Here is a 25,837-nt window from a genome sequence, read left to right as displayed (position 1 = left end):
AACACGAGCTCAGGTCCTTTGAAAAGAGGTTGTTCACAAACTCAATTTTATTTGGACATGAAAGGAAAGATACCGTTTTTCTTGTAAGATTTTAGTGTAAGGTTTGGACCCAGAATTTCAGGACATTTATCTTAAGTAGTCCAAAGTAATTAATCATTAAAGTTTTAACAAAGGTCAGTGATTCCTTGAAAGGACAGTGCAGTAGTTGAGACTACCATCTTCATCAGTGATTGACTAGTGAGGCCTTTAGTCTTCAGTAAACAACATACGCACAAGCTCCGATTTAAAACATTCTTCTTCAACCAGCTTCTGAGGCTGAAAGAAAAACGTTCATAATTAAAAAATCTGTTCTGGCTGAGAGCCATTTGTACACACTAACATTAGCCACATCCAGCAACTTTGGCCTGGGGAGTGAGGTGTAGTGGGGGTGGAACAAGAATGGTAACTACAACTAAAACATTCTTGAGGGTTCTCTGGCCTTGGAAGAGGCATTTCTAAGAAAGTAACTGCTAATTTAACTAACATGTACAAGTGACAACTTGAGCTGCAGTCTGACCAGAGTGCTTGGAACTTGTTTCACTCCTGTAGCCTCAGCGTTTGGAATTTTCAAAAGCTGAGGAGCTGCAGATCAGGAACAGTAACAATATGTAGCTAAGAAGTTGCTCAACCCCTCAAGCACCATGAGGCAAGTGCACATATTCCCTTTACTGCATGTTTATTACAGACATTACACAATGAGCAGAATGGTTCTCTCTTGAGGAACTGGGAGCAGAAGAGATGTTTAGAATGCTCTGGTCTCCTTGAACAAGAGAGGGTTCTCAGAGAATACAAGTGACTAATTCATTCAGCCCTAAATTCCTGACAGGTGCCCATCTCAATGCCTGTAGATTCAGAACGTTAATCACTTACTGTGCCATATTTAAGTAGTGTAGGCACTCCTGTTAGTTTCAGATTCCTCCTGAATTCATTGTTGGGATCCTTCCAGCTGTTCAGAAAGAAGGTGTTAAGCACAGCTTGTAGAGAGGCATTTTGAAAATAGCTTCAAAATTATTCAAAGGCCTTTGCCTCACACCTTCCCAATGCCCTTCTCAAAACAAGCATGCAGATAGATTATGTCAGAGATCGTGAGGACCTCAAAAAATGATTGACTCTTTACAGAAAAGGACAGCTCAGTCAGTTTTTTCAACAGGTTAACCACCAGTCCACCAACAGAACAAAGTAATCCCATTTGTCAGCATTCAAAGGTACTTACTAGGCTCTATCTCCAACTAGACAGTAGATGAAAACTGACTCATCAGGCAGGTTATGAAGTTCCTTCCTCACAATTGGCTCAGCTAGAAAATAATTTTTAAAATCTGTTAGTACTAAATACTCGTGCTACAGAATCACATGGATTAACTTGGACCGGCAGGGCTACTTATCAATGTTTTGTCTGCTTTAGTTAGAGATCGATATTTCCTTGCAGCGGGCTATCCACAAGTTTTTCAGAGTTTATTACATGCTTGAACGCTGACTGGACTTGTGTTGGAGTAAAGGCCAATTTCTTCTCTAACACGAAGAGAAACACTCTTGTTTCTCTTGTTCTGTCCTGTCCCGGGTGTGGCAGCCCAGCACAGCGCCCTTCTGCAGGGTGACGGTTCCCTAAGGCACCTTCAGACCTGCTCAGACACGTAAAGCCCTGCGGTTCAGTGCGGTGATTTCTCAGAAGGAAATACTGCCGCTGGACACGGTCGGGGAAGGCATCGCTGCGCCTCGACACATGCAGCATAGGTGAAGCTGACGGCAGGGCTCAGGTCTGTCTGTCTGTCTGTCTGTCTGCTGGGCCGTGTTAGCAGCCTTCGCCAGCAGCCCGCGCCGTTCCATGTGCGCAGCCAAAGGGGCAGCGTGGCCGCTGCGGCTCACAGCCCGCTCAGCTCACCGGGGAAACTGCGCCTGGAGCCTGGCACCGGCTCTGGGGCTGCTGTGCCCGCCCGGCATTTCCCGGAAAGGCATCCGAGGCCTCTCCGGCTTCCTCACGACCAACACAGCCCATGCCCCAGGCAGGGCGCTTCCCCCACGCGCCTCACCCGTCACGCAGTCGGGACACCAGCTCCTGCCCTCGGCGTCCTTATCGCCGCAGAAGAGCGCGAAGATGGGCCGGCCGTGGTAGCTCTGCGCCGTCCGCACGAACTCGGGGTACCCGCGGATCTGCCTCTCCTCCCAGCCCATGGCGGCAGCGGCGGAGGCTCCGCCCGGCCCGGCCCGGCCCGGCCCGCGCGGCCGCCGTAGCTCGGCGCGCTCCCGGCGGCCCGTGCGGCGGCGGGACCGGGTTCGAACGGCGCCTGGTGCGTCCGCCGCGGCCCGGGCCGCCCGACCGACCGTCCGACCGACCGACCTCCGTCCGTCCGTGCCTCCCTTGCGGCAGCGCCCGGGGCCCGCCGTGCCGGTGCCGCCCAGGACGCCGTGAGGGCCAGGGCCGGGAGCAGCCACGGGCCCTGGGCGGTTGCGGAGAGGCCGCCCCATTCTGTCCGCGGCTGCTCGGGCTGGTTCTCCCTTTGTTACTCACATCAGACCCGGGATGGCTTTTGCCAGTCTGAAATAACGGTTTATTGTTCTCGCATTCACAGCTGTGATCACAAGGAAGGAAGCGATAATAGCGAGATTTGCTCTCGAGCCGATGAGATGGTACCAAGCAAGACAGCGGTGTCTGATGATGCGTTTGCATTCACCAGCCAGCGGTACAGGAATGAAGCTAAAGCTTTACAAACACAGGTAGTATTTGCCGTCTGTAGCGATGCTGAATTGGTTTTCTTTGTGATTGTAACAAAAGTATGATTCTGACCCACTTCATGAGACAGCCCAGCAGGGAGTGTCATACTAGCTTTCCTCGTACTGTCGCACATTATCTTGACACTGTCCTTTAGTAAGGCTAGAGATCACAAACTGGATGTATAATTATTCTTAATTATCTGTTGTGGTTCAGTCCCAGTAGGCAGCCGAGCACTTGCTCACCTTCTCTCAGTTGGGATGGGGAAGAGAACTGGAAGGCGAAAAGTTATGGGTTGTGATAAAGGCAGGTTAACAGGGAAAGCAAATGCTTTCCTCTTTTTGTGCGCAAACAAGGCAAAATAAGGACTTCATTCTCTACATCCTATCAGCAGGCAGGAATTCAGCCATTTCAGCACATATAACAGTGACTTAGGAAGACAAATGCTGTCACTAGTCTCCCCTTTCTCCTTCTTCCCTGCAGCTTTTACTGCTGAGCATGATGCTACAGGGTGTGGAATTTCCCTTTTGTCAGTTGGGATCAACCATCCAGTTGTTTCCTCTCTAGCTTGTTGCCCACCCCCAGGCTACTCAGTGGTGAGCAGGTGAGAAGCAGAAAAGGCCTTGACCTCTGTGAGCACTGCCTAGCAAGAATGAAAACATTGATGTGCTGTTAACACTGTGTTCATCATAAATCCAAAACAGTGCCATCATGACAGAGTTGCATTGCCTGTGTATAGCATTCTGCATAACATCAGGGTTTTTTTTACACTTTGAACAGCTCCAGTTTAATAGAAATGTTCCTGCAGTTCCAGAGAACTTGGCTCTCAGATTCTCTCACCCCCATCCAATTATAATAGAAAAACTGAAGGCATCCAGTGATAAGAGAAATCTTGTTGGAAGTGAGGACCTCAGCCTGAGAAGCTCTGGGATGTTCTCAGTGGTGTCTGAAGAGAGACTTAAATTGGCTGTTCAGCTGGCAAAAAGGGACATCAAACAAAGACGTCTCGAAGAACAAGTAAAACAGCAGGTATTTGGAGATGTCGTCAGCACACCGTTGTGGACACAGAAATCACAACCACAGAAGACTGAAGTATTTGCAAGTCGAGAAAATGAAAATACCCTGAAGTCTCAGACTCAGTTGACGTGTCAGCAGAGGCTTGCCCAGCCTTCCCAAGGAAAGTCTGCCAGCTCTGACACCAACGTTCATCTCTGCCTAGTTAAGGAAGGAAAGCCAGTAGCAGCTGTTTTGGACTCTCCTCCCACCCGGGACACAGGACTGGACCACAAGCCAAATTTAAATAAAAAAGAACATCAAAATATGCAAGAAGTTCAGCGTCTGCAAAAAGAATTGAGGAACTATGTCCAGAAAATTGAAGATTTTATTAAAAAAGGTGTAAGACTGAACAGTAATTATATTATATAAATGATATAAATGTACACTAGTTTGTTGATATTTTTACCCTCATTTTTTGGGTTGGATTAGAATTTGTATTTATGGCTGGACTTTTGAGAACCATCTATTGTTTTGAAAACTAAATAAAAGAATAGCTAGCCAACTTAAGCAGTTTTTTGTTTTGTAATAACAAGGAGGAGGTTTAACCGTTCCTAATTTTGAGTGCTTTATCTGCAGCTTTGTCATAAAACTAATCAGAGACACGATTTTTTAAATAAATAATGAGCTATATTGTATTAGACTATTAAATAGAAACAGGATGTGGAGTTTATGATAACTAACTTGCATTACTGTTAAAGAAACCACCACAAATATGTGGTTTGGTTCTGCATGGAAAAGGCTTATTACTAAATTATGTCTGTTGTCATGACTTAATTGGCATTTTCACAGGTTAAATTAAGATATAAAACTTTATATGCTATGCTTTTTAGGGAGAGATAGAGAACTTCTAGATCCTGAAAACGAGCAGCGGCTTTGCACTTGGAGACAGCAACAAGCTGCACGGTCAGCTCGGATGCTGTATGTGCTCCAGCAGCAGGTAGGAGCCATGACTTTAAACTGGGATGCATAGGAGCTTAGTTTGTTGTGATGAATTTGTCAGAAACTAACTGAAACAAGAGGAAGTCAGTTGGGTTATCTCTGAACTTCCATGGCATTCTAGTTTAGATCTGAATGGTGTGACTGATTTCCCTCATGGCTGGACAGAGAGGTGAGCATCACTGTTGAAAAATCTCAGATGCTACAGTGAAGATCTATTGTTCGTTTATAGACATGGAACTAATTCTGACTGACTTGCTCCTCTCTGTCTCCTTTCTTAATAAACAGGTAAAAGAAATTCAGGATGATTTAGAGAAACTGAGTCCTCATACAATCAAACATACTAAAAAGGTAAGATGTAGTTATCCTTCAGGCTGTAAGTGACTTATGAACAGAGTTTTCTGGATAATTGAGTTTGATTGTCTAGGGTGCAGCTAAGCCTTCTCCAGAAAGGAGATTTCCTTTGTATCTTACATATTTCGTCTCATTCTCTGAGAAGTATGGCTCACTTGGCCTGACACTGCCTTTGCTGCTTCTCCTCAGGTCTTGTCTGCAGTAAATGAGAGGAAGGTGGTTGGTCTTCTGCGTTTATGTGCCTTCTAATTCCTTCTTCATTCCAGTTTCTTTTTGCAAGGAATTAACAATGTGTTCTACTCTTGACTGCTTTTTATGACTTCTGGTTGATGACACTCAGTCTTACCAGCCTTCTTTCTGATTTTCTTCTCTGCCCAGCAGCCTTCAGGGGGATGGCTGAGATGCCCACAGTCTAGTCAATGTTGCCCTGTTCTCTTCTGCTTTTTCAATCACTTGCATTTTCTTCTGTAACAAAACAAAGAGGATTGAGAATATTTTTGTTTGTGCAATTGTTACACATTAGACTCCAGCCAACTGTAAATGCCTATAGTTCTGTGTTGGCACAGGTAGTAAAAACATCATGACCTGATACACCCAGGCTGTTTTACCTGAGGCCAGCATGACATTAATAGGAGTATTCTTTTGAGGAATCTTGAGTAAATTACTTCAATGCCTGTTTTGTTTGTCTCACAAATGGATTAATATCAATTAAAATTATTCCAAGCCTGAGTTTCTGCATGACATTTCGGCAACAATTCTTCCAGTAGTATAAGTATCCATAGAAACTATAGATATTAAAGCATTTATTTATTTTTCATTTTTCCAGTCTCGAGCAGTATCCAGGTTGGCAGCAGCACATAGAGGAGCTGTACGAACCTTGCAGGCATTTGCCAGTCAGTTTACAGATCAAACAGATGAGCAGATTCCTGCCCATTACAAGGAACTGGGCAGTCTCATTCGTCAACTGTCTCTCTGCTCTGCCAAACTAGAAGGGGATTCTTCCATTTCTGAAGCTATCATAGACATTTTGCTGCAAGTTGAGGTAGGAAAAAAACATTTGTTTTTGCTAAGGCAGGAAAGAGGTAATGAAATACGAGATTGTGTTAATGAAACGGCAGAATATATTACTGGGTTTGTTTTTATTTTTTAAAGGCCATAAATGTACTTCTAATGTTCCTAAGTAATGGTGGTGTAAAAGAGACATGCATACTAAACACAGAAGCTACCTACTGCTGGTCTTGTTGATGCTGTTCCTAGCTTTCTTGGCTGTCCTGGTAGAATGAGGACTGGTAGTGATAGTTGTAACAAAGCATCAGTTTCTAATTCATTAGTCATTTTCAGGACAGAGAGAATTCATTTTATACATAGGTGTGCATTAAGTGTTTTATTACTCTGGATGCATGCTTTAGTCATCAGCATCAGTGGTGAGCATCTGAGCATCTCATACGGTGTTGCATGCAGAGTTGTCCAGGCAGAATATAAAGTTGTGGCTGCAAGAGTTACTTGGCTCTGTGCCCTTCAAATATCTTTTTTATTGATATCTGATGACTTATACATGTCACTGGTATCACAGAAAAGTTCTGATTCATGTTGCCTGCTGCATACATTTAAAAAAGCAATACTGGTGCCGTAAGATACTTTCCTTAAAATACTGTTAAAACTGTAAGAGCTATGTTTTTAATTTTAGTGTTATGACCTGCTTATGAGAACAGTAAGAGTGCTAACTGTCTGGGAACAGAAAAGAAGTTAGGTTTAAGTTTGGACATAGCATTGGAAGAAGTGTCTGTGTTACGATAGTCATGTGACCATGAAGTTTTTGTTGGTCTGTAGCCCTTGAGTTCAATTCTTTTTGAGCATTCTGTAAGCAAATGGTTTGCTGAAGTCAGTTGTAAATACAAAAATGTAAGTCTTTTCAGGAAGATTGAAATAAATAATGTGAAAAAGCTTCTACATGAACAAGCTATCAGTCTGAAAAAACCTGAAAGTTATCGTCTGAAAAAACACCAACAAAACAAAACCAGACCAAAAAAGCTCCAACTGCTTAGAATGATTTTGCTTTTCGTTACATCAGATTTACTGAGAGAGTAATTAAAACTCTAAATATTTGGTGCAGGATCTGAATTCACTGCTAGAAAGCAAGCAAACACCAAAAACAGTGAAGAAATGCATTTCAGCTTCTCAGGCCAAATCTCCAAGGAACACTGAGACATATCCAGACAGAAAGCACTTTCTGTCTCCAAAAGGAGAAAACAAACCTCTCACCTTAAAGAGACAGCATGAACAAGAGTCTAAAAAACCTCCATGTGCCAGGAGTCTTTTGACTGGTTTGTATTTTGAACTAAATACATTTTTATCACTCACCTTGCCATCTGCAGTGCAATTTTTTAGTATGGTATTGTTGGTCAGAAGTTGGTTAGATGTTAGCAAATCAGTCTAACAAAAACCAGGTTGTAGTTGTTTAACTGTTCATAGTGAAAAGTTATTGTGTCTTTGGCTCAGAATTCCCTTGGTTGGTACAATTTCTCTGCTTCTGGGAGCAGTGGCTGTTTTATCCTGGCTACTTCATTACTGTTAATATCTTTTGCACAACAGTCACACTTTTGTACCTAGAGACACATGAATTGATACTTAAGGTGAAGACTTGGGGGTTTTAACCACTATCTTGCAGTGCAACTGTTTGGAATTGGCTTTCTATATCATTCTTTTGCTTTGGATATGAAAGGAAAGGAGCTTTATTCTTTCTCAAGGTATTGTGAGATAAATATACCTGAAGTGTTTTGGCACCTCATGAAAGCCACTGTAAGTTCTTACATTATTATATAAACTATATTAACTGGTTTTCTTGTTTGTGGTGACTTTCTCATACCTGAGTATTCCTCACTACCCCATGTAGCAGGAATTCCATATGCCAAGTTCTGGCAGTCCAGGCAGACAGTATGTAAACATGTAATGGTTTCCATGTGTCTAAAAGAGGATGCTTTGTTACCACCATCTAGACCTCATATAGCAACTGCTCCCAAAAGACTTTCCCATGACTTGCATATATATGTATATTTTCAAATATCTCTGTATGTGTAAATATGTACATGCACACAACCCCCAAAACTTCCTGTTCACCAAAACAATGTAAGAAAGACAATTTCTTTAATACTTGTCAGGAAATACAAGGCTAGAATTTTTCATTTTGTCTTTGATTTTTTTTTAATTGTAATAGAGCTTAAAAATTCATGGTAAGGTATACCTAGCATAACAGAGGTGTCAAATGTAGAAAAAAAGACAATTTTTGCCCCTTTCAACTTACAGTTAACAGTTCCTATGTTTAGTATAGATAAACACTGACATGTTGCAAATATTTCAGCAGTTCAACAGGCAAACAGTTGTGCTCGTATATTACACAATAAATACCAAGAAGAAAGTGGCCGACCTACTTCAGAGAGAAGTGCCACTTTGCAAGGAAGCACAGATGTACTGGTGAGAGCTAGAGCTGTAAAAAAAGAGTCTGTCCTTGAAAGTGCTGCTTTGAAGAAGAAAGGTGTGTTATTGCCTGCAAAACCACAGGTATGGAAGTGATAAATCATTCATGCTGTCTTCTACTTGTTTTCTGGGATTTGTTGTATAATATAAGACACTGTCAAAGCTTTTCACCTCCCCACAATATTATTATTCTGAGCTAGGAGACATAGGGGGATAAACTATGTCATCTGCCTGTTATTGTTAGTGGTTATGACTATTTTAGAAAATGTTTTTCTAAAACAGTATTTACTGTTCCTTGGTAGTGCACTCTACAACTAGAAGCAACAACAGAATTGGTAAGAAAAATGCTCACTGAAACTAGTTTAATGTTTGAAATTAAGGTGTGTTTTTCAATTTGAAATTAAAGCTGAAGTATCTTCCTCCTATGGTCATTCTCTATCACAAAAAATGCACTCAGCAGTAATGTTGTGCTAATGTTAGTAGGAGAATATAAGTTACTCAGGCTTACTTAATTGATAACAGGAATGATAAAACTTCACTATACAAGTTCTGGTTTCCGCTAAGTCCTTGCAACCAGAAAGAAGCTCCATAGTGGAAAGAAAACAATTCTTAAAAGACTAGGGCTATATTTTGCTAAGAAGTGTATTTTTCTTCTATCCATTCCTCAGTATCACTTTTAACTAGAAAAATCAAATCTGACACAGTAACATAGGCATATGCTTAGGTAACTTTTACTGCTTCCTATCCCTGTGGATCCGTGAGGATCATGGGCAGGAAGGTTAAGCATTTTAATAATTGATATAGAGGGGACAAGCCTAAGTGATCTTGTAACAGATGTGGGAATATTATAGTTTTGTGGCTGAATACAATGTTACCTTGGAAATGTTCTATTTGGATTCATAAATAGTTACCTATTTATAAGAGATTTATAAATAGTTAACATAGAGTTTAATTCTGAAAAACCAAAAGTCATCTTTTTCCCCATGAAGAGAAACACTGGAAAAGCTGGAACTGTTTGCAAAAATAATAGTTGCAGGATTAAGCATGTGTTCTGTTCAGGCACAGCTTTGCTTCCCTTTAAAGCACTTGTAAATCCTTCACATTCATCAATTGCAGCAAAGCCAGCAGGCCTGATTTCCAGATAAAGTCTGAAGCAGAATGCCAAATACTTTGAAAATTCAACAACTGTAATAGGTGTTTTTAATGTGATCGTGTTAATTTTAAGGGAATGCTGAAATCTTTAAAATCAAGACGGGCACACCCTCCAGGAAAGCCTGCCCGATTTCAAGAGCCAACTATAGCTTTCCAGCTAAAAGAGAACAAACGACCTGTTAAGGAGAGCAGAATGCCTCGCGTGCCTTCAAAGCCTGCACCTCGGTCTGTTTCACCGGAGCGGTATGTTTGCAGTCCCCTGGCACCCACCTCTGCCCTGCTTCCCAGTGGAAAGGCTTCTGGATCTGTGCTAGTGACTAGGCTCTGGATCTGTGCTAGTGACTAGGCTAGAGTTGGCCCAGCACAGCTTGCTGTCACATAGCTCCTCTCCTTTCCCACTTGGCCCAGAGCAGCCCTATTCCCTAAAGCCTGGGAAGAGCCAGGACTTCAGTCTTTTGTCTGAGTTCCTGCCTGGGAGTCAAGAGCAAACTGTGTAAGGTGGGGCAGTGACAAAACACAGGGGGAGGAGTGGGTATTCCCAGCACTGCATTAAGAAGGTAAATATTATCTCCCTGTTTCAGAAGGACAAGATACTTATATTTGTCCCAGACAATAATAAAGTGCAGATTTGTTTACTCTAAACTCTGTTCAACATACTGTTAGACAGGGGGTCTCCAAATTTAGGTTGGTTTGGGACTGGTGTTTGTGGCATTTGAAGCCAGAAGATACAGGTGCTGGATCTCCTAGGCAGTGTCCATGGTAAGATGAGGAGCTCATTTCTCTGGACAGTATTTGTGGATAAGCATGTAGTTCCTGTTACAGCAGAAACGTGATTCATGATCCCTCATTCTCAACAGAATATTCTATATTTTATGGTTTTAAAGTCTATTCATTTTCTCTCCGAAGTTTCTTGTAACTCTTCCAAACTAATGCTGGAAATTATTTCGTTCTTCAGTTGTTAGAATGTACATTTTGTAACTCTATGCTACTGTGCTATTTTTAAAGACTAGCAAGGCTTGAAGCAAAAAATTCAAGAGGAGTGAAGGTTCTAACTGACCTTTGCAGAGGAGAAATGGAAAAAATACAGAAGTTAAGGTAATGATTTTCTTTGAAAAATCTCATAAGACGTGTCAGATCTGATATGAACTTCTCCCCACTCCCAACAGTGGGAGTAAATGTAAAAATACATTTATGTAGTTTGGTGTTTTAAATTATTGTTGGCATACCAGGTTTCAGAATGGCACTGTCTTGTATTCTTCTTTGTGCAGGTCACAAACTGTTTCTCCAGACCGGTGTGCAGACAAAGCTGAGAAGGAGAGACAGGAGTGGTCAGAGCCTCCATTTGACAGGACACAGGTGGTACAGGCAAGCTCATACCACTGGGTGAATGATGCCTTGAGAGTTGTCAAACATTTGTAAAGGGGAAGCAAACAGTTCATTTTCAACTTAATGCAAGTCACTTTTGTTTTGGTTTGGGTTTTTTTTCTTTCTTTCTTGTATTGGGTTTACATCTCTTTGTTTTCTGTAACAGTTGTTTTTGGGATTTGTTTTTTAAAGTAGCAGGTTGCAACAAATGCAGATATTCTGAGTGAAAAGCTATTGGATGATCTTTTGGAAGATACTGCTCAGGAACTGTGGAGCATGGATCAGCATGAGAGACTGCAGGCTGAGGCCCTACCTCTGGCTGACACTTATAGCCTGGAGTCAATGTTGCAAAGAATGGAAGAAATTGAAGTAAGATTTTCTGTCTTGCTTAGTCTCATTAGTGTCAATTTCTTATTTACTATCCATAAATTATAATAGCTGTAAGTATCTACATTCTTAAATGAAGCAAGGTCTGACTAGATCAGTGTCTGAAATCAAAGACCCGGATGGAGTTTGTGCTTCCAGAAGACACAGTGTAAGGATAGAAGCAGTGTTTGATTAATGTGTTGCTGTAAAGTTGACAGACCTGAGTTTGCATCCCATCTCAATACTTTGTGGCTTAAATCTTAGTGTGTGAATGGGAGAATCAGCATGGTGATTATGTTGATTGTCTAGCAGAATGGAAAGTATATTAATATTAATTTGAATTTTTCCCTTTTGTCTGCTATAGAATCTCAGTATTCTAGCAGCATGACCATCTTGAGGAAATATGCTCTGGCAATCCAAAATATTTCACAGGGCAACATGGAGAAGTCAGACAAATACATGGTTATCTTTGTCTTTATTCATCTTTCCATATAGATATTCTTAAGGTTATCATTTACTTGACTTGAGTTTTCTTGTATATTGCTTTCTTGAAAAGTGTTCTTCTGTCTATTTTTTCATAGTGTCTGGTTTGAGTTCCAGTTTGACCTTCCTATCCTCTGAAATTTATTATGACTTAGAACTAAACAGTTTAGTGCCATTTACTCCTAGAGATCTGTTCATCAGTTGGAAGTGTGAACTTGCAGTGTCCTTGTCCCTGAGGCACTGGAGCACGCACTTGGATTCACTGTTGGTGAGGCAGGAGCAGCTTGAGGGCCCTTCAGTTGTTTGGCTAAGGGCCGTTGGTCTGAAATGGGAGGAGTTCCCTTGGGACTGTCAATTAGTTTTGTATTTGAGAATGACATTTTGAACAAGAGAAAAGTCTGTGTTTTCAATCCCCCACCTCTCTTCTGTGTTGTGTTGCCGGCCAAAGTAAGGCTGCTTAACCCAAGGAGGATCCTGGCTTGCTTTGCTGTCAGTGATGAGCTGCCAGGTCCATGACTGGCTGACTGACTGACTGACTGCTATGTGTGCTCACCACAGATGTACCAGGAGGCTGTCCGCAGGAGAGTCACCCAGATTGTCTACAGTGACTCCCACTTGTGGGCCCAGCAAGACAACATGGGTAATTGTCTTTTTTAATACAACTTGGTTTCCCTGTAATCTGTAGGTTTAAATTCAGGTGTTTTGAAATCAAGGTAATTGGATTATGTATGATGAAATAGCACCACTTGGACACATTTTTTACCATAGGTAAAAACCTATGGTACCTTGCAGAGGACAGTTTCTAAGATGTAGTTCTAAAATCGGTACTTTATCAGCACTCCTTTTCTTTATCTTGTGGTTTGATTGAGTAGCACAGTGAAGCTACATTGATTTTCCATTGGATCACATACACCTTTACTGAAACTGTATTGTTAAATACAAGTTGGAAAATCTTCCACTAAGCCTGGTGAAGATTTACCCCAAATCTTTATAGGTTCTTTTTCCATGTCTTGGATTTACCACTGAATTTGAGAGACTGTGCTGTTTTCACAGTGGTATTTTCTGTCTCTCTGCTAGAAGTACCCACTGGCAGCACAAATTATTTATACTAAAGGTAGTATTTCTGAAATGCTCAGCTTTAATACACTGAGCTGTATTTATGTTTTTTTCTAATTTTGAATACTTTACTTACCTGGAGGACTTCCCCTTAAAAGAAACAAAAGTCTTTGTGAGGACTTAACCTGCAGTAGATGTAGTTTTTCTCTTTCAAAAAACCAGTTTAAAGTAGTATTATCTTCCTTCTAGAAGAACTACAAATGGCATCAACAGCTAAAAAACTTACACCTCCTCATCCAGTTCAGATGACCAAATTAATCAGCCATGGAGAGCTGGAAACAGACATTTTATTTGAGAAACCTTTTGACAGCACGTAAGTGGAATACTTGGCCCTACACTAAACTGTGGTGCATAGGATCTATGTGACTTCATTATAGTATTTTCATTACACTAACTCTTCAAAAAGAGATTTAAAAATTTAGCTCTGTCTTGATGATTATTTTATCTTTTCAGTGATATTGATGAAAATAAAGAAGCAGAGGAGAAATTGCAGACTGGAAATGATATTGTGCAGCCCTTGCTTCTGAATTCTCTACAGAATGCATATTCTGTGTCTCTGTCTGTGCCAAGCAATGTGCTCCAGAGCATCTTGGATTATAACAGCAGATACAAGCATCATTTAAAGCTTATTTCTCATGAGGCTGTGGGCAGTTTCGATCCATGGCAGATTGCTGAGAGGTATATGAACTGTCTTTGTGGTTTGGAAGTGAAAGACTGGAATTTGAAAGCTGACTTTCTGAACCTTCTCTTTTTTTTTTGCCCTCTCTCTCCGTCAGTCTTGCAGAGCAACTGACAGAAGAAGCCCTGTGTGACGTGGCAGCAGAGCTGCAGGATGTTTGTGAGGACTATGCAGAAGCTGTATTCACATCAGAGTTTTTGCAGCCGGTGCAGTGAATTCTTTCCCACCTGTCCCATCAACATCAGCCTCAGCCTGTGAGATTTTCTGCACTGGATCTCCATCAAAGATTAATCTTAGTTTTTTTATAAAGCCATTATAATAACGTTTTCCTTTTCAGAAAGGACTTCCTTACTTTTCCTTTTATTGGCTAATCGCCTTAGCACATGCTACACTGGAGTGAGTTCTTTTGGAGATGTAGCAATCCAGTGAAGGATTCTCATGGCAGAGCACAAATACGCAAACACTTGTCACTGGCTGTACTTGCAGGCTTGCTTGGGCTCTTGCCATCGCCTTCAGAACAGAGTTCCTGAGTACCTCTAGTACCTAATGCACAGGCAAAAGCAGATCTTCCAATAGAAGCACATGATAGAGATCTTTCTTTTTCTTAAAGTAGTCTAAATGTTACATTTTTATCAGCATTTAGTGAATGATTCAACCCCATATTCCTTTCTCTTAAGAATCCCATTGAAATCAAGAACAACAAAAAAATGAGCAACTGGCATTTCTGCAACATTAAATTAACTTGTTTCAAGTAATCAAGGTACTAGTTTGGATTATGTCTGGAGTCAGAGCAGTGACTAATAATTACTTGAGGTAACCCAAATAACATATGACTGTTTCCTTTGTCAATTTTTTTCTCTAATATTGTTCAGTCTATAACACATTCAATTTTAATCTTCTAAGTTTATTTTTATTTCTTCTAATTAGAACATATATTTTAAAAGTAATTTAGTTTCTCTTGAAGCCTTGTTTACTATTTCAATTGTCTTCAAATTTACATCAAATGTAAATGTTACTGCTGAAGTGGAACTTTGCTGATATGTGATTTCTGTAATTTAAACCAGCTGATTTCTAAAATTGTAAGTCAAAAACACTAAAGCAATAGTGTCTCTATGTATATATATGTGTGAAAGTATTTTGAAGATGTTTTATTTTTTAATAAACAGTTGTTTATTATCACTGAACACAGTTTTAATTTAAGGTAACTTCCCTCTGAATCCATTTGGAATAGCACAGCATATTCTATGATTCTGTATATCCATGGTCTTTTTCTAGGATTGCATTCGTTGATGGCTTAGTGACACTGTAGCACCTTTGGGAAAGCAATCCTTGTCAAATCTTTTAAACAGGACTTGTGTCCAGCAGCAGAGGCAGTGTGGCTCGAGGGCAAACTACAGCATGTACTAGCACTGTCACCCATAGCTGGGGGAAGGTGAACCATAGTTTGTGTGCAGCTGGCTCTGGAGGTGGGAACTGCTGGGTGTTCTGGCTATTCCACTTAAGGCTCAAGCAAAACCACTTAGCTCGCCATGTTCTCAGGGGTATTTGCTGTGGCTCTTGAATGAACTGCTAAGCAATACCCCTAGCAAATAATGCAATTATACCTATCAAGTCAGTGTTGGCACAGAGCCTTTAAGTTGCTTTAGGACTTGGTTGGATTATGTTTGCTTAGTTCTTTAATTGTAGGATTTTTGGGGCAAAACTTTTGTTCACTGCCCTTTATTTAGTGGTATTCTGACACACTACAGTAACATACAAACCCTCCTAAGATCGCTGCCAGCCTCCTCCCATCGTTTCTACAAGAAGGGCTGTGACTTAAGTCATTCCTTAAGATTAATTTCTGGTTATTTGGGGTTCTGGAGAAGTTGGCTTTTCTGCTTTTAGAGACATGCTGCTAGCGAGGCTCTTGAAGAGGGACGAACCCTGTAAGTTTCAGCAGACTCTAAGCCACTTGCCTATGGCAGACTTAAAAGGCAGCTTTGCAGTTGTTCCGCCACTGCATTGACACGGGGCTTGGCAGCACTCGGAGGAATTTTGCTGTTCAAATCCAGAGCAGCCGCTCGCAGGAGCAGCTTGGCAGGGGCAATGCGGCAACCGCAGCCGAGCCGTGCGCGCCCTAGCACCACGGGCCGGCGCAGGGACAGCGCCTCGGGGCCCCGGACAGCTGAGTGCACGGCGCGGGCCTCAGCCCCCTCCGGCTCTGCGGGGTCGCAGCTCCGAGGGGCGCCAGGACGGCGGGGGAGCCGCGACCCCTCGGCGGGAGGCGTGCCGTGAGGGCTGCGGGCGAGGCGAGCTGCAAGCAGAGGGACGTTGCCGGCAGCGCCGCGGCGAGACCCGCCGCCGAGCCCTTGCCGGGAGCGGGGGCTGCTCGCACCTCGCGGCCGCTCTCTCCAGGCCGTATATGCGCAGCCACATCCCCGTGCTGGCCCGGCCCGGCCCCCGCTCTCCGCGGAGCCGCTCACTGCGCCTTGAGCGACGGCGGCTGCGCCTTTAGCGGCGGGCGGGCGGCACCGGGCGGCGGCGGCGGCGTCTCCCGGCCGCGTCTTTCAGCGCCGCAGGCAAGGGGGCGGCGCGGGGCCTCTGCCGAAAGCCGATGGGGCGCCGGAGAGCAGGGTGCCGGAGCGCCCAGCAGGCGAGCACCTGACACGGCGGAGGACGGCTTGGCTGCGGGCGGGCAGCCCTGAAATGGCGAAAGCTCCGCTCCCAGGTAAGTGCTGAGCCTGCGCGGCGCAATGGGGCAGTCCCGAGGGGAGAGCGAGGCCCCCGGGGCGGGATGGGGCGGCCCCGAGGGGAGCGCGGGGCCCCGGGGGCGCGGCGGGGATGAAGCTCCGGCGCGTTCCCCGCCCACCCGCGGCTCCGTGGCAGCGCCGTGTCCGCGTCCTTCGCCGCCAGCCCTGCGGAGCGGTGAACGCGAACTCGTGTGAACGAGGCGCGGGTACATTCGTCCTCGTCGTCGTTATCGAGCACGGCCCGCTCTGCCTTCGGCGCCCGCATCTGCCGGTGCCGTGGTCAAGGCACGGCCGTGCGAGTCTGCGGGGGCATCGCAGGCGCCCGCGCCCATCGCCGCTGCCCGGCCTCCTCCCCGCGCTCCGCCGCAGCTGCTCCGGGAAGGGTCGGTTCCAGCTCCCGGGGAATTCCGTGGCTGCCGCCTGGTCGGGCCGGTGCTCGCTGCCGCCCGCTCGGGAGCAACAGACTCGGGAGCAGCAGCCGTGGTCGGAGAGCAATACAGGTGTGCAGTTGGGTGGAAAGCCTGCCCTGCGCCTTACCCATTCATGTGACTTGTGCTTCCTCTGGAGCCTGAGCAGTGTGGAGGTTGGATGTCGGTTGGCTGGGGCTGAGAGCAAGGCTTGAGGATGCTCAGCAGCAGCAGCAGCGCCCAGATGTCCCGTGCCCGGTGGCAGGTGCGGCCTGAAGGAGGTAGCATGTGTTCTGTGTGCACGAAACCAGAGCAGATGAGAGTGCAGTTGCTGATGAACAAGTGGTTTTATTCTAGGTTGCACACAGAACCCATTGCTGTTGCAGGTGAAGGCCCAATTGCTATGACTGAATGGTCAGTATGTGACATTTCTGGTGTTTGGTGCCAGGTCTGGACACAGCTTCACAGCAGCATGGCAGTATTAAAGCTAAACCCAAAAGGGTGTTTTTTTCCAGCACTGTTTATTTCTTTTCTCCCCCAAAATAAACATGGATTGATGGCAGCCCAGAGATGTAACACTCGAAAACATTATACAACATTAATAATTTCAGAGGATGCAAGTATAGGATTGAACTAAATGTTTCTTTTCTGTCTTTGGAAGATGAAGAAGTAATCGAATAGGTGAAAAGTCTCATGGCTTTTTTTTTTTTTTTTTTTTGCATTAGCTTGCAGTTCTTTTAAGTTTGTTAGGAAAATAAGAAGACGGTGTTGCTTTTGCTTCTGTGATACATGAATAACGCAGCCTACATGCGTACTTTGCGTATTCAAGTACAATTTTGCACAGGAATTTTAAAACATAGTACTTGTCTTGGATGTGATTTTACTGAAAAAGTATGTATTTTGAAAGAAGCTTTGTGATGGCAATACTTATTGCAAAGAAGAGACCATTCACAAAGAAGGTCTGGAAGAAACTATCTGGTCTAGGCATAGGGAAAATGTGCTGCTTTTATAAAATGAGCTTACTGAGTTTACCAGTGTGAGCTGCAAAATGCACAAATATTAAAAAGTTGTTTTGCTTGTATGTATGCTACCTTGCAGCTCCTGCTAGTGCTGTAGCCTTACCTCAAATAGAAAGGAACACCAAAATTGTAGTGTTTGCTCACTGTTGAATGACAGGTGTGCTTGTAAAGGGGTTTTAGACATGGTCCACACTTTACTCATTTGAGTAGCCAGATTTCACCTGGTGAACTCCAGACCCTAAGCACTTGAAGTCGTCCCTATCCAGAAATGCTTGGGCATTTGCAAGTGTAGATTGTAAAACCACATAAAGACAATTGCAGATCACCACCTGGCATGTCCCCGTGGGAGTGGTAGAGTATCTGCTTTTCAGCTCTGACTTCATTTTTAACAGAGCACAGTGACTCAAAAATGCCAGAGCCTCCTCAGAAAGCCAGAATCTCTGCACTATGAAAGTAGAGACTTTGAGATGTGTTGCAGGCAGTCCACCTACAGTCATTGCAGGAAAAGATTGGAGAATATTCATATCTTCTCTGGTTTTGGGGAGTCAGTTTGGAGGAGGTAATGACACTGCTGAGAGGGAGGGTGAAGTTAATTTCAGCTGTGGGGAAGCTGGCATCTGAAGCATCAAGAAACAGCTCTGGGAGATGTACAGTGTTTACAGGAAAGTTTGATCTAGGATTTGAAGTCTGAACAGTCATGTTAAACCTCTTTTTTCTCTTCCTCCACCTCACTAGTAATCCTGTAAAGTGCAAGACTGCAAATGTCACTGGTACCTTAAAATAGGGGCTTTAAGACCTGCATGGCTTAGATTCTTGATTTGTTTTCTGTACTCAATATTCAAATACATGCCTATCCTTACCATCTGCTGCAGAACTGCCAGTGGAGGGATATAAACAGCAGACAGCCAGGGATTTCTCACTGTGAAATTGCTGTGACATGAAAGACACTGAATGAGGAATGGGAGAGAGGAGATGATTGTGTTGGCCACTTCTGACCACAGTGGCTATCAGTTAGGTCTTTCACTTCTTGACAAGAGAACCTGCAATCTTTGTGGACTTTTTTCTATCTGTAATTATGTCAGGCTTTCTCAGCTGTGTATTTTGACAAGGGAGCTTGACATCTTGACTTGATCTTCCATCTTTTTTTCCCCATCCCCTTTGGCATTTTGTGTTCTCTCTACCCTCCCTCTCACCTCCCACTGTTATTTTTTTTCCTCTTCTCTGTTAGCCTCACAGTTTTGTAGGCCTCCCACTCCATGCCCCTCCTCAGCCCCTTCTGCTGCGTTTGTTCCATTTCAGCTTCAACTGATTTTATTTCAGTTCCAGTCTCTGATGCAGATTCATTCTGTGATTTTGGATGAGGAGGCCTGCTATCAGTGATGGCATATATGGTCCATCTTTTTTGGTGGTCAGTGTGCAGGCAAGGACTTCTTCTGATCAGCATCTCCCTCTGTCTTGTATGAGCTCTTGAGTCTAAGGAGTGCCTCCAGTAGTTAAATTCACATACTTGTAATGTACGTCTTCAGTTTTACGATTTCCAAGTAAGAAATAAAAAATAAGTAGGAAATAATAGTGGGTGAAGTTGGCCTCCAGTAAGTCTTAACTTCATAGTCACTAGGTGGGTATATATACACTGTGTGGGTAGCTCAGTTAAATCACTTAATGGGTAGGCAAGAAGCATCTGAAACCGGCAAAACAGAAGGAAATATTATTATGCAACCACAGTTGGTAGCAATAGCAAAGGTCATTCCTCCTACCCAGCATCTCTATCCAAATGGCAAAATGACTTGTGCTTTTAAATTTTATTAGGACAACTGCCCCTGAATTCAAAATGGTGTGCTTCTAAAACAAGTTTTGACAGGTGGAATTTTTTTAATCTCTGTAATAGAGTCTATTGTTTATTATTTTTTTTAATTGAGGTTAATTCAGTCCTCAATATTTGACTTTGTAAAAGCCTGAGTTTCCAGTAGCTATGAGAACACTGTGAAGCTGTTTCATCTCTACCTAGGTGTGGTGATAGTAGTCAGGAGTGCTTTCTTTATCATTGCCTGTCTTCTGGCATATCCTTATGTCTGGACTTGATTGGAAACTGGAAAATGTTTCCAAGCAAAAGATGTGGGAAAAGTCCGGGTCTCCCGCAAAGCTTGAAATCTGTGATAATATGACAGTGAAGTAAATAATATTGAATTCATTTGACAGCAAAGCCAGACCAGTGCTGTAATTGCATCCAGTGAAAACTGCAGCTCTTAGCCCAATCTGCTTGAATGCATTTTCCTGGCAAGTCTGGTGTGAGCACACCTGAGCTGGGATGGCCTCTGGAACCAGCCTGTGATGCTGCCACTACACAAGGGGCTGGCATGGCTGGCATTTGGGTCATTCTGCTTGCTTTCTGTCTGTCCTGCTTGCCTGACAAGGTAGCCAGTGACACATGCACTGGTAAGGAGAAGAGGGAGATGCTGCAGTGACTCTTAGACTGATGCTTCTAGACTGACCCTACTGTGCCCTCACAAGTGCTACTCTGCCCTCACAAGTATGTTTCAGGAATGAAATCAACATACTCTCATTCCCAGAGAGTATGTGCCAGTCCTGCCCATGAAGTGCTTCTGTAAACAGTGATGTGATGACTCCAGTAACGGGGGTTTTTTTTTCAGTTTCAGTAAGAATTTTTAAAAGCTTTCAAAATTAGGGGAAGGCAGAACCAGTGAAGAAAAGTAACATGGCTGTGTTTTCACAGCAGGGCTAGGCTTACTTCCTGCTGCATTTGAAAATTAATTTTCTTCTCGCTAGATCCAGTAGCAGATTCAATCCCTGTGCCTTGGTAAAGTGTGCTAAGAGGACATAATTTCCACAGGAAATTGTTCCTTCCTTTTTCCAGAAGATATTCTTGTGCTCTCACATGTTTCACCTCCAGGTGTATGCCACCTAAGGACCTGGAGCCCGTACTGTGTGGTGTTGCTTTGTGCTGTCAGAATTGATGCCAGTTACTGGAATGGAAATGGAAAGTAGATGCCTTTTTTTTCTCCTGACATGGTGTGCATTTTGAATACTATCTTTCTTAACAGGTAATATTGAAGCAGCATTTTTGGTACTGGTAGCAGAACATGTGCATACTGTTGAGTGACAGTGGTGAGCTGTTTTGTCTTAGGGTGCTTGGGACTTCTATGATGAGTGTGTTTTGGACACTGGGCCTTCCAAAGGATATAGGAAAGCAATTAAAGCTGGGAATCAACACCATTAGCGGTTCAGTTTTCAGAGAAAAAGCTTTGTTTTTTAAACTTTTTCGGAGACTCTTCAGCCTTATTTCACTTCTTACCTGTTTTTCTGTTGCCATTTTCTTAGTCCTGAGAATGTTGGCTAAAGAACAGTAGGGTCACTTTAATTCCTCTTGTGTTTTTCTTTTTTTTTCTCTTCTAGAATCACCCTCATATCACATGTAATGAAGCATGCTCATGCACTGCTTTATTGTCATATCATTGCCAGATTGTAAAAAAAAAAAAGAGACACCTTTGGAAAGAATTTGGGTTTATGCCTCCTGACCAGAGGAAGCTAGAGCTGATTCTTGTCTTATATGTACTTTTCAACTGCTGGTGATTTCTTGTGGAGCTATGGAAGACTGAGCCCTGCTGGTGTTTGTGGGTGAAAGTAGAATTGGCATTTTCCATGACTGTTCCGCTCCTTTGGTCTATTTGTGGAACATATCAGAGATTGCATCATTTTAGTGGGTTGTTCCTTCTCTGGATGGACAGTATTAGAAGCTGCTGGTATATGAGTGGGAACTGTTTCTTCTGCTGTTTGCTGGAATTATATACACTCACTAAACACCAAGGATTAAATTTGTCTTGCATCTGAATTAGGATGACGTGTACAGAGGTGCAGTCTGCCTTGCCTTCAACCAAAGTGCTAGTGTTGCATAATAGAACATGGAACTATTTCTGTAGCAATTTTTAGTCATAAGATCCTGGCTATTTTGCTGCTTATCACAAGAGGTTGCAGCCGATTATCATCTGTGGCTCTTCCCATTATGGAAGCTGTTATGCAGGATAGATTTCAGTTGTGATCCTTACTTATACATAGTAGGGGTAAAGAAGTCAATATCTAACATGCATCACAACACCTCCATCAGTCACCAGATCACTGATGCAGCAAAGTTGCAGTGAAATTCCAGCTGTTCTTTGTTGAAGAAGAGAAGACTTTTTTTTTTTTTTTTTTTTTTTTTACTGAGGAGAATCCCTGATTGTATTCTTAATTACAATTACTTATGGTTAGTGCTAGCCTACTAGGGCATTGAGCTTCTGTTCATAGTTCTGCAACGATGGCTCTGCTGTTGTATTCTCCCTTGCTTTTGCTGTGCTCGGGGCAAGCTCCTGCCAGCTGCCTCTGTGACAGGTGACTGTCACAACTTGCAGTCCTGTGCAGAGAGAACAGGTTAGATAGGAAACTTTACTTCTGCCTCTTCTAGAAGAAAAGCACCTGTGCATTTCTGTGGGCTCTCCTTCCTCCTCTGGGAAATGTTACTCTTATATCCTGCTGTCTCTCTGTCGTGCCGCCCCGACAGCTTGTGGGGAACTACTGTATGTGCTTCCAGTTCAACTATTGTGACTCACAAATTGGTCATGTAGTGTTCAAGGCATTTCTCCATGCTTTCCCCTTCTTTGATCAGAAATTGTGATACTGAACAACTGAAATGAAATGAAAGTTGCTACCTGGGTGCAAAAACTTCTGAAATCTGGCTGCTGCTAAGAGTCAGCTGACTGATCTGATAAAGGTAGGATCACTGCTGTAGAAGCATAAAGTGTCATTACCGAGGAGCTCACCTGTGCTCTGAAGTAGGGCTGGCCTTTTCATTCTCTGAAACAAAATTATAAAATAAGATATGCAGCAGTTGACAGTGTAAATCAAATCAGTGAGTCCAGGAAATGCCAGTGTCTAATAAAATCAAGAAATGTTAATAGAGTCCTCTGAAGGTTAGCCTAATGCTAATCTGATGGCACTGAAGGAAGCAGACTCAATAGGACCAATGTATTAGGGCAATGCAATGCAGTCCAGCCAGCAAATCAATCTAGATGTGGAGAGCTGTGAGCTTTACGCATATTTGTGCTGCTGACTGTGGTTATGTTTAAGCTGCTTCTAAATCTAGAAACATTCCCAGTGCAATATAATAAAACTTATGCTCCCAAGATCTCTTCTCATAACCAGAATTTATGCCTGGATATTTGTGACTCTTTTCCCTCCCCTCCCTTCACATTCTACATCAAACTCCAAGGTCCCTGGAACCATGGGCTTTTTTTGTGGGGTGAGTACTATTATTGATTTTCAGCCAGGCTAGTGGCAGTTCTTCTCCAGGGAATTGCTGTTTGCTTTGGAGTACCTTTGAAGTTTTTACAATTTTTTATTTTTATAGCCTCCTCCCTTGCTCCCTTGCTCCCTCCCTCTTTTGGTCCAACCCTCCGTTCATCACTCTGGTTTTTTTGTGGTGCTTCCCACTTTGTGCTTTTGGAATTTTGGAATGCCTTCTGTTCCAAGCATTGACCCAATGCAGACTTTTTTTCATTTGAAGGTCAGAATAGTGTTTTTTTCTCCCACTATTTTGATGACTGTAGTGGTGCATTTTAGGATAGATATGTACCTGAATGGAGGGGCTCCAGTAGCTGCCAGATATCACTGGACACATTGCCAAAACATGGTGTACTCTTGGAATGAATACTGACTCCTTAATAGCCATTAAAAAAAAATTAAAATGCTATTAATTGACTATTATTTTTACTTACTTCTTAATAGCCATTTTTTAACCCTATTAAAATGCTATTAATTGATTATTGTTTTTACTCACGTCTTGGCCAGCTAAAATCTGCTGCTTCTTACCCCCCTTCACTTATATTTCTGATTAATTCAGCTATAGGTGGAGTAAATGAAGAACAAAAGGCTGTGATCTAGTGGCATGTTTTCTCCAGAATAATACAGAAGGATGCGTCCTCTGTTTGAGTTGCTCTTTTACTGCTGAGAGAAGAAGAATGCTTTTGTGGCCAGGGGCTCAGGATATTAGAATCAGGTCTGATGTCATCATTTGCGGAAATGAATAAAACGAAGGACACTATTCTGGTGGGTAATGAGTGTCCTTTCTACAGTAGTGTTGTTAGGGGTATGGTGGATTTGATCCCTGGTTCTCCACTTATTGTGGGGAGACTTTGTTGTTAATATAAGGAATATATTTCACTGCTTCTTTCTAGTGTTGGGTTGCTTAGATGTAAGGAGAATTCAGATATTTAGACAAGGCTGGCTTACTAACTACAAATTAGTTTGAATATGATAATCCATTAGGACCATCTAAGCTGTCATGACTATATCTGTTACTGTACCTATTGTAATGTGGTTTTCCCTTCCTATCTTCAAATGGCAAGCTTCAAGTGAAAGCCCCAGGCCCCAGCAGAGCTCTCTGATGAAACCAGTTCAGTGAGTGAGAATTAAGTAGCTTGTCTGCAAATCTGTGAGCCAAATAAGATGGCACTTATTTTAGGAGTTAAATTGAATTTAAGTGGGAGCTACTGTCATGTCCTGGGGAAATGCTGCTTTGTGTCTTAGAAACAATGTGCAGTTTGAGTGTTGGAATGGAACAGTCACACAGATTCAACAGAAAAGAGTTTGTCTTTTGAGGTCACTGCATTAGCTGAATGCAGGCTTATCTTTAACACAAACTTGTTTTAATCACTTTCGTTAAGTGGAAGTATTTTTTTGCCATCCTGAGAGCTCTGGCTGGCTGACAGTTGAGATTAAAGTGTGCATGATGCATGACCATCTTCCTGAGGCACCTACACAAACTGGTCATTAATGTGTTGGGTCAGGGTCTTTTCTGGAGCAGAGGTGAGCATTCCCTTGTGTTAATGTGGGTCTCCTTGTGTTTTCAGCTGGCCCATGCCGATTTGGTGGTGCTCAGCGGCACATGCAGAGTGTTCTCAGAGACTCTGTGGAGAGCTCCGATGATGAATTCTTTGATGCGCGGGGTGAGTACACATTTTTGTCGTCCCCTCCCCTTTTTTCCCCCCCAGTTTTGCAACAGCTAACTCAGCTGCTTCATGGGTGAACTGACAGCATTGTCCTCATTAGACAAAACCTCCATCAGTTCTATCCAGGATTTGTGCATGGACCTGAATTTACCGGAGTTTGTTGAGGTGCTGGGGTGGATGAGTGAGCTGCCCTGAGCTGAGTCTGATGTCAGAAGCAGCAAAACACCACCAGTGCAGAGCTTATGGGGTCTGACCCTGATCCTCCCCAGCTCAGACAGTGTATGAGGTTACAGTGGGAGTGTTCTTGTTCACAGTTCCTGATGAAGGCCATTGGTGTCCACGTTGTCCACTTTAATGACCAATGTCTTAGGTTTTCCACTCTATCAAAACTATTTCTGGAGGGACTGGGATCTCTGCTTGTTCAAGGAGCAGTATTTGAATGCTTGTGGATTTCATCACAGGATGTTCTGACTTGGAAGGGACCCACAAGGATCGTTGAGTCCCGCTCCTAAGTGAATAGCCCCTATGGGGATCAAACCTGTGACTATGGCACTGTGCTCTAACCAGCTGAGGTAACTGCAGCACTCCCTAAGTCATGTGGGAGGCCCTGAAACTTGACATGGTTGGTTGCACGCAAAGTTTTGTTCTGAAGTGGCAGAAGAATCTGTAGGTTGCGTGCATACACAAGCTCCCACCTCCAGTGGGAGGCTGGAGCTCTGGTTTTGGTTTGGTTTCCAGGAACCAAAATTTACACTTTTCCGACACATTTCACTTGCCTTTTTCTGAAAGAGCTTTCCTTAAATACCTAAGTTGTAATGTCAAAAGTAGTCTATGTAGTCTGAAATGCTTGTAATGACAGTCACTATAGCTTTTATAATGAAATAAAAAGTCACTATGTAAAGATAATGAACAACATCTGTTGCTGTGTTGTTAATCCCCTAATAACAGACTTTT

General features: G+C 43.1%; 3 protein-coding genes across 11 annotated transcripts in view; 2 read left to right on the top strand and 1 right to left on the bottom strand.

Annotated features, from left to right (window-relative positions):
- Positions 1-29: 29 nt before the first annotated feature.
- On the bottom strand, positions 30-2,517 carry LOC102073444 (thioredoxin domain-containing protein 17). Its single transcript, XM_074557190.1, has 4 exons — positions 2,067-2,517; positions 1,253-1,334; positions 910-985; positions 30-315 (listed from the first exon to the last, which is right to left on the bottom strand). The coding sequence occupies exons 1-4, from the start codon at positions 2,500-2,502 to the stop codon at positions 247-249; spliced, it is 663 nt and encodes a 220-aa protein (XP_074413291.1). The 5' UTR covers positions 2,503-2,517; the 3' UTR covers positions 30-246.
- On the top strand, positions 1,679-14,911 carry KIAA0753 (KIAA0753 ortholog). Of its 7 annotated transcripts, none has more exons than XM_074557170.1 (16): positions 1,679-1,793; positions 2,607-2,751; positions 3,527-4,139; positions 4,633-4,739; positions 5,027-5,089; positions 5,919-6,134; positions 7,206-7,416; positions 8,451-8,650; positions 9,792-9,961; positions 10,724-10,813; positions 10,987-11,083; positions 11,279-11,452; positions 12,491-12,572; positions 13,238-13,361; positions 13,502-13,726; positions 13,825-14,911. In XM_074557170.1, the coding sequence occupies exons 2-16, from the start codon at positions 2,662-2,664 to the stop codon at positions 13,940-13,942; spliced, it is 2,580 nt and encodes an 859-aa protein (XP_074413271.1). In that variant the 5' UTR covers positions 1,679-1,793; positions 2,607-2,661; the 3' UTR covers positions 13,943-14,911. The 7 variants fall into 7 exon arrangements, with proteins under 7 accessions (XP_074413271.1, XP_074413277.1, XP_074413276.1 ...); XM_074557176.1 differs by lacking the exon at positions 1,679-1,793 and adding an exon at positions 3,230-3,350 and having other exon boundaries at positions 2,613-2,751; XM_074557175.1 differs by lacking the exon at positions 1,679-1,793 and having other exon boundaries at positions 2,615-2,751; positions 8,454-8,650; positions 10,987-11,074; positions 13,241-13,361.
- Positions 14,912-15,823: 912 nt separating this feature from the next.
- The window catches only part of PITPNM3 (PITPNM family member 3), a 36,036-nt gene continuing 26,022 nt past the window's right edge, over positions 15,824-25,837 (top strand). The window contains exons 1-3 of one of the 3 annotated variants that reach the window (XM_026798752.2): positions 15,824-16,434; positions 23,776-23,981; positions 24,785-24,880. In XM_026798752.2, the coding sequence (XP_026654553.1) occupies positions 24,820-24,880 (61 nt within the window). In that variant the 5' untranslated portion in view covers positions 15,824-16,434; positions 23,776-23,981; positions 24,785-24,819. The other 2 variants (XM_014273917.3, XM_074557169.1) reach the window with 2 other exon arrangements.

Source organism: Zonotrichia albicollis, chromosome 22, assembly GCF_047830755.1.
Source record: "Zonotrichia albicollis isolate bZonAlb1 chromosome 22, bZonAlb1.hap1, whole genome shotgun sequence".
NCBI classification, from domain to species: Eukaryota; Metazoa; Chordata; class Aves; order Passeriformes; family Passerellidae; genus Zonotrichia; species Zonotrichia albicollis.
The sequence above is the reverse complement of the archived record's forward strand: the minus strand, read 5'-3'. Positions and strand labels throughout refer to the sequence as shown.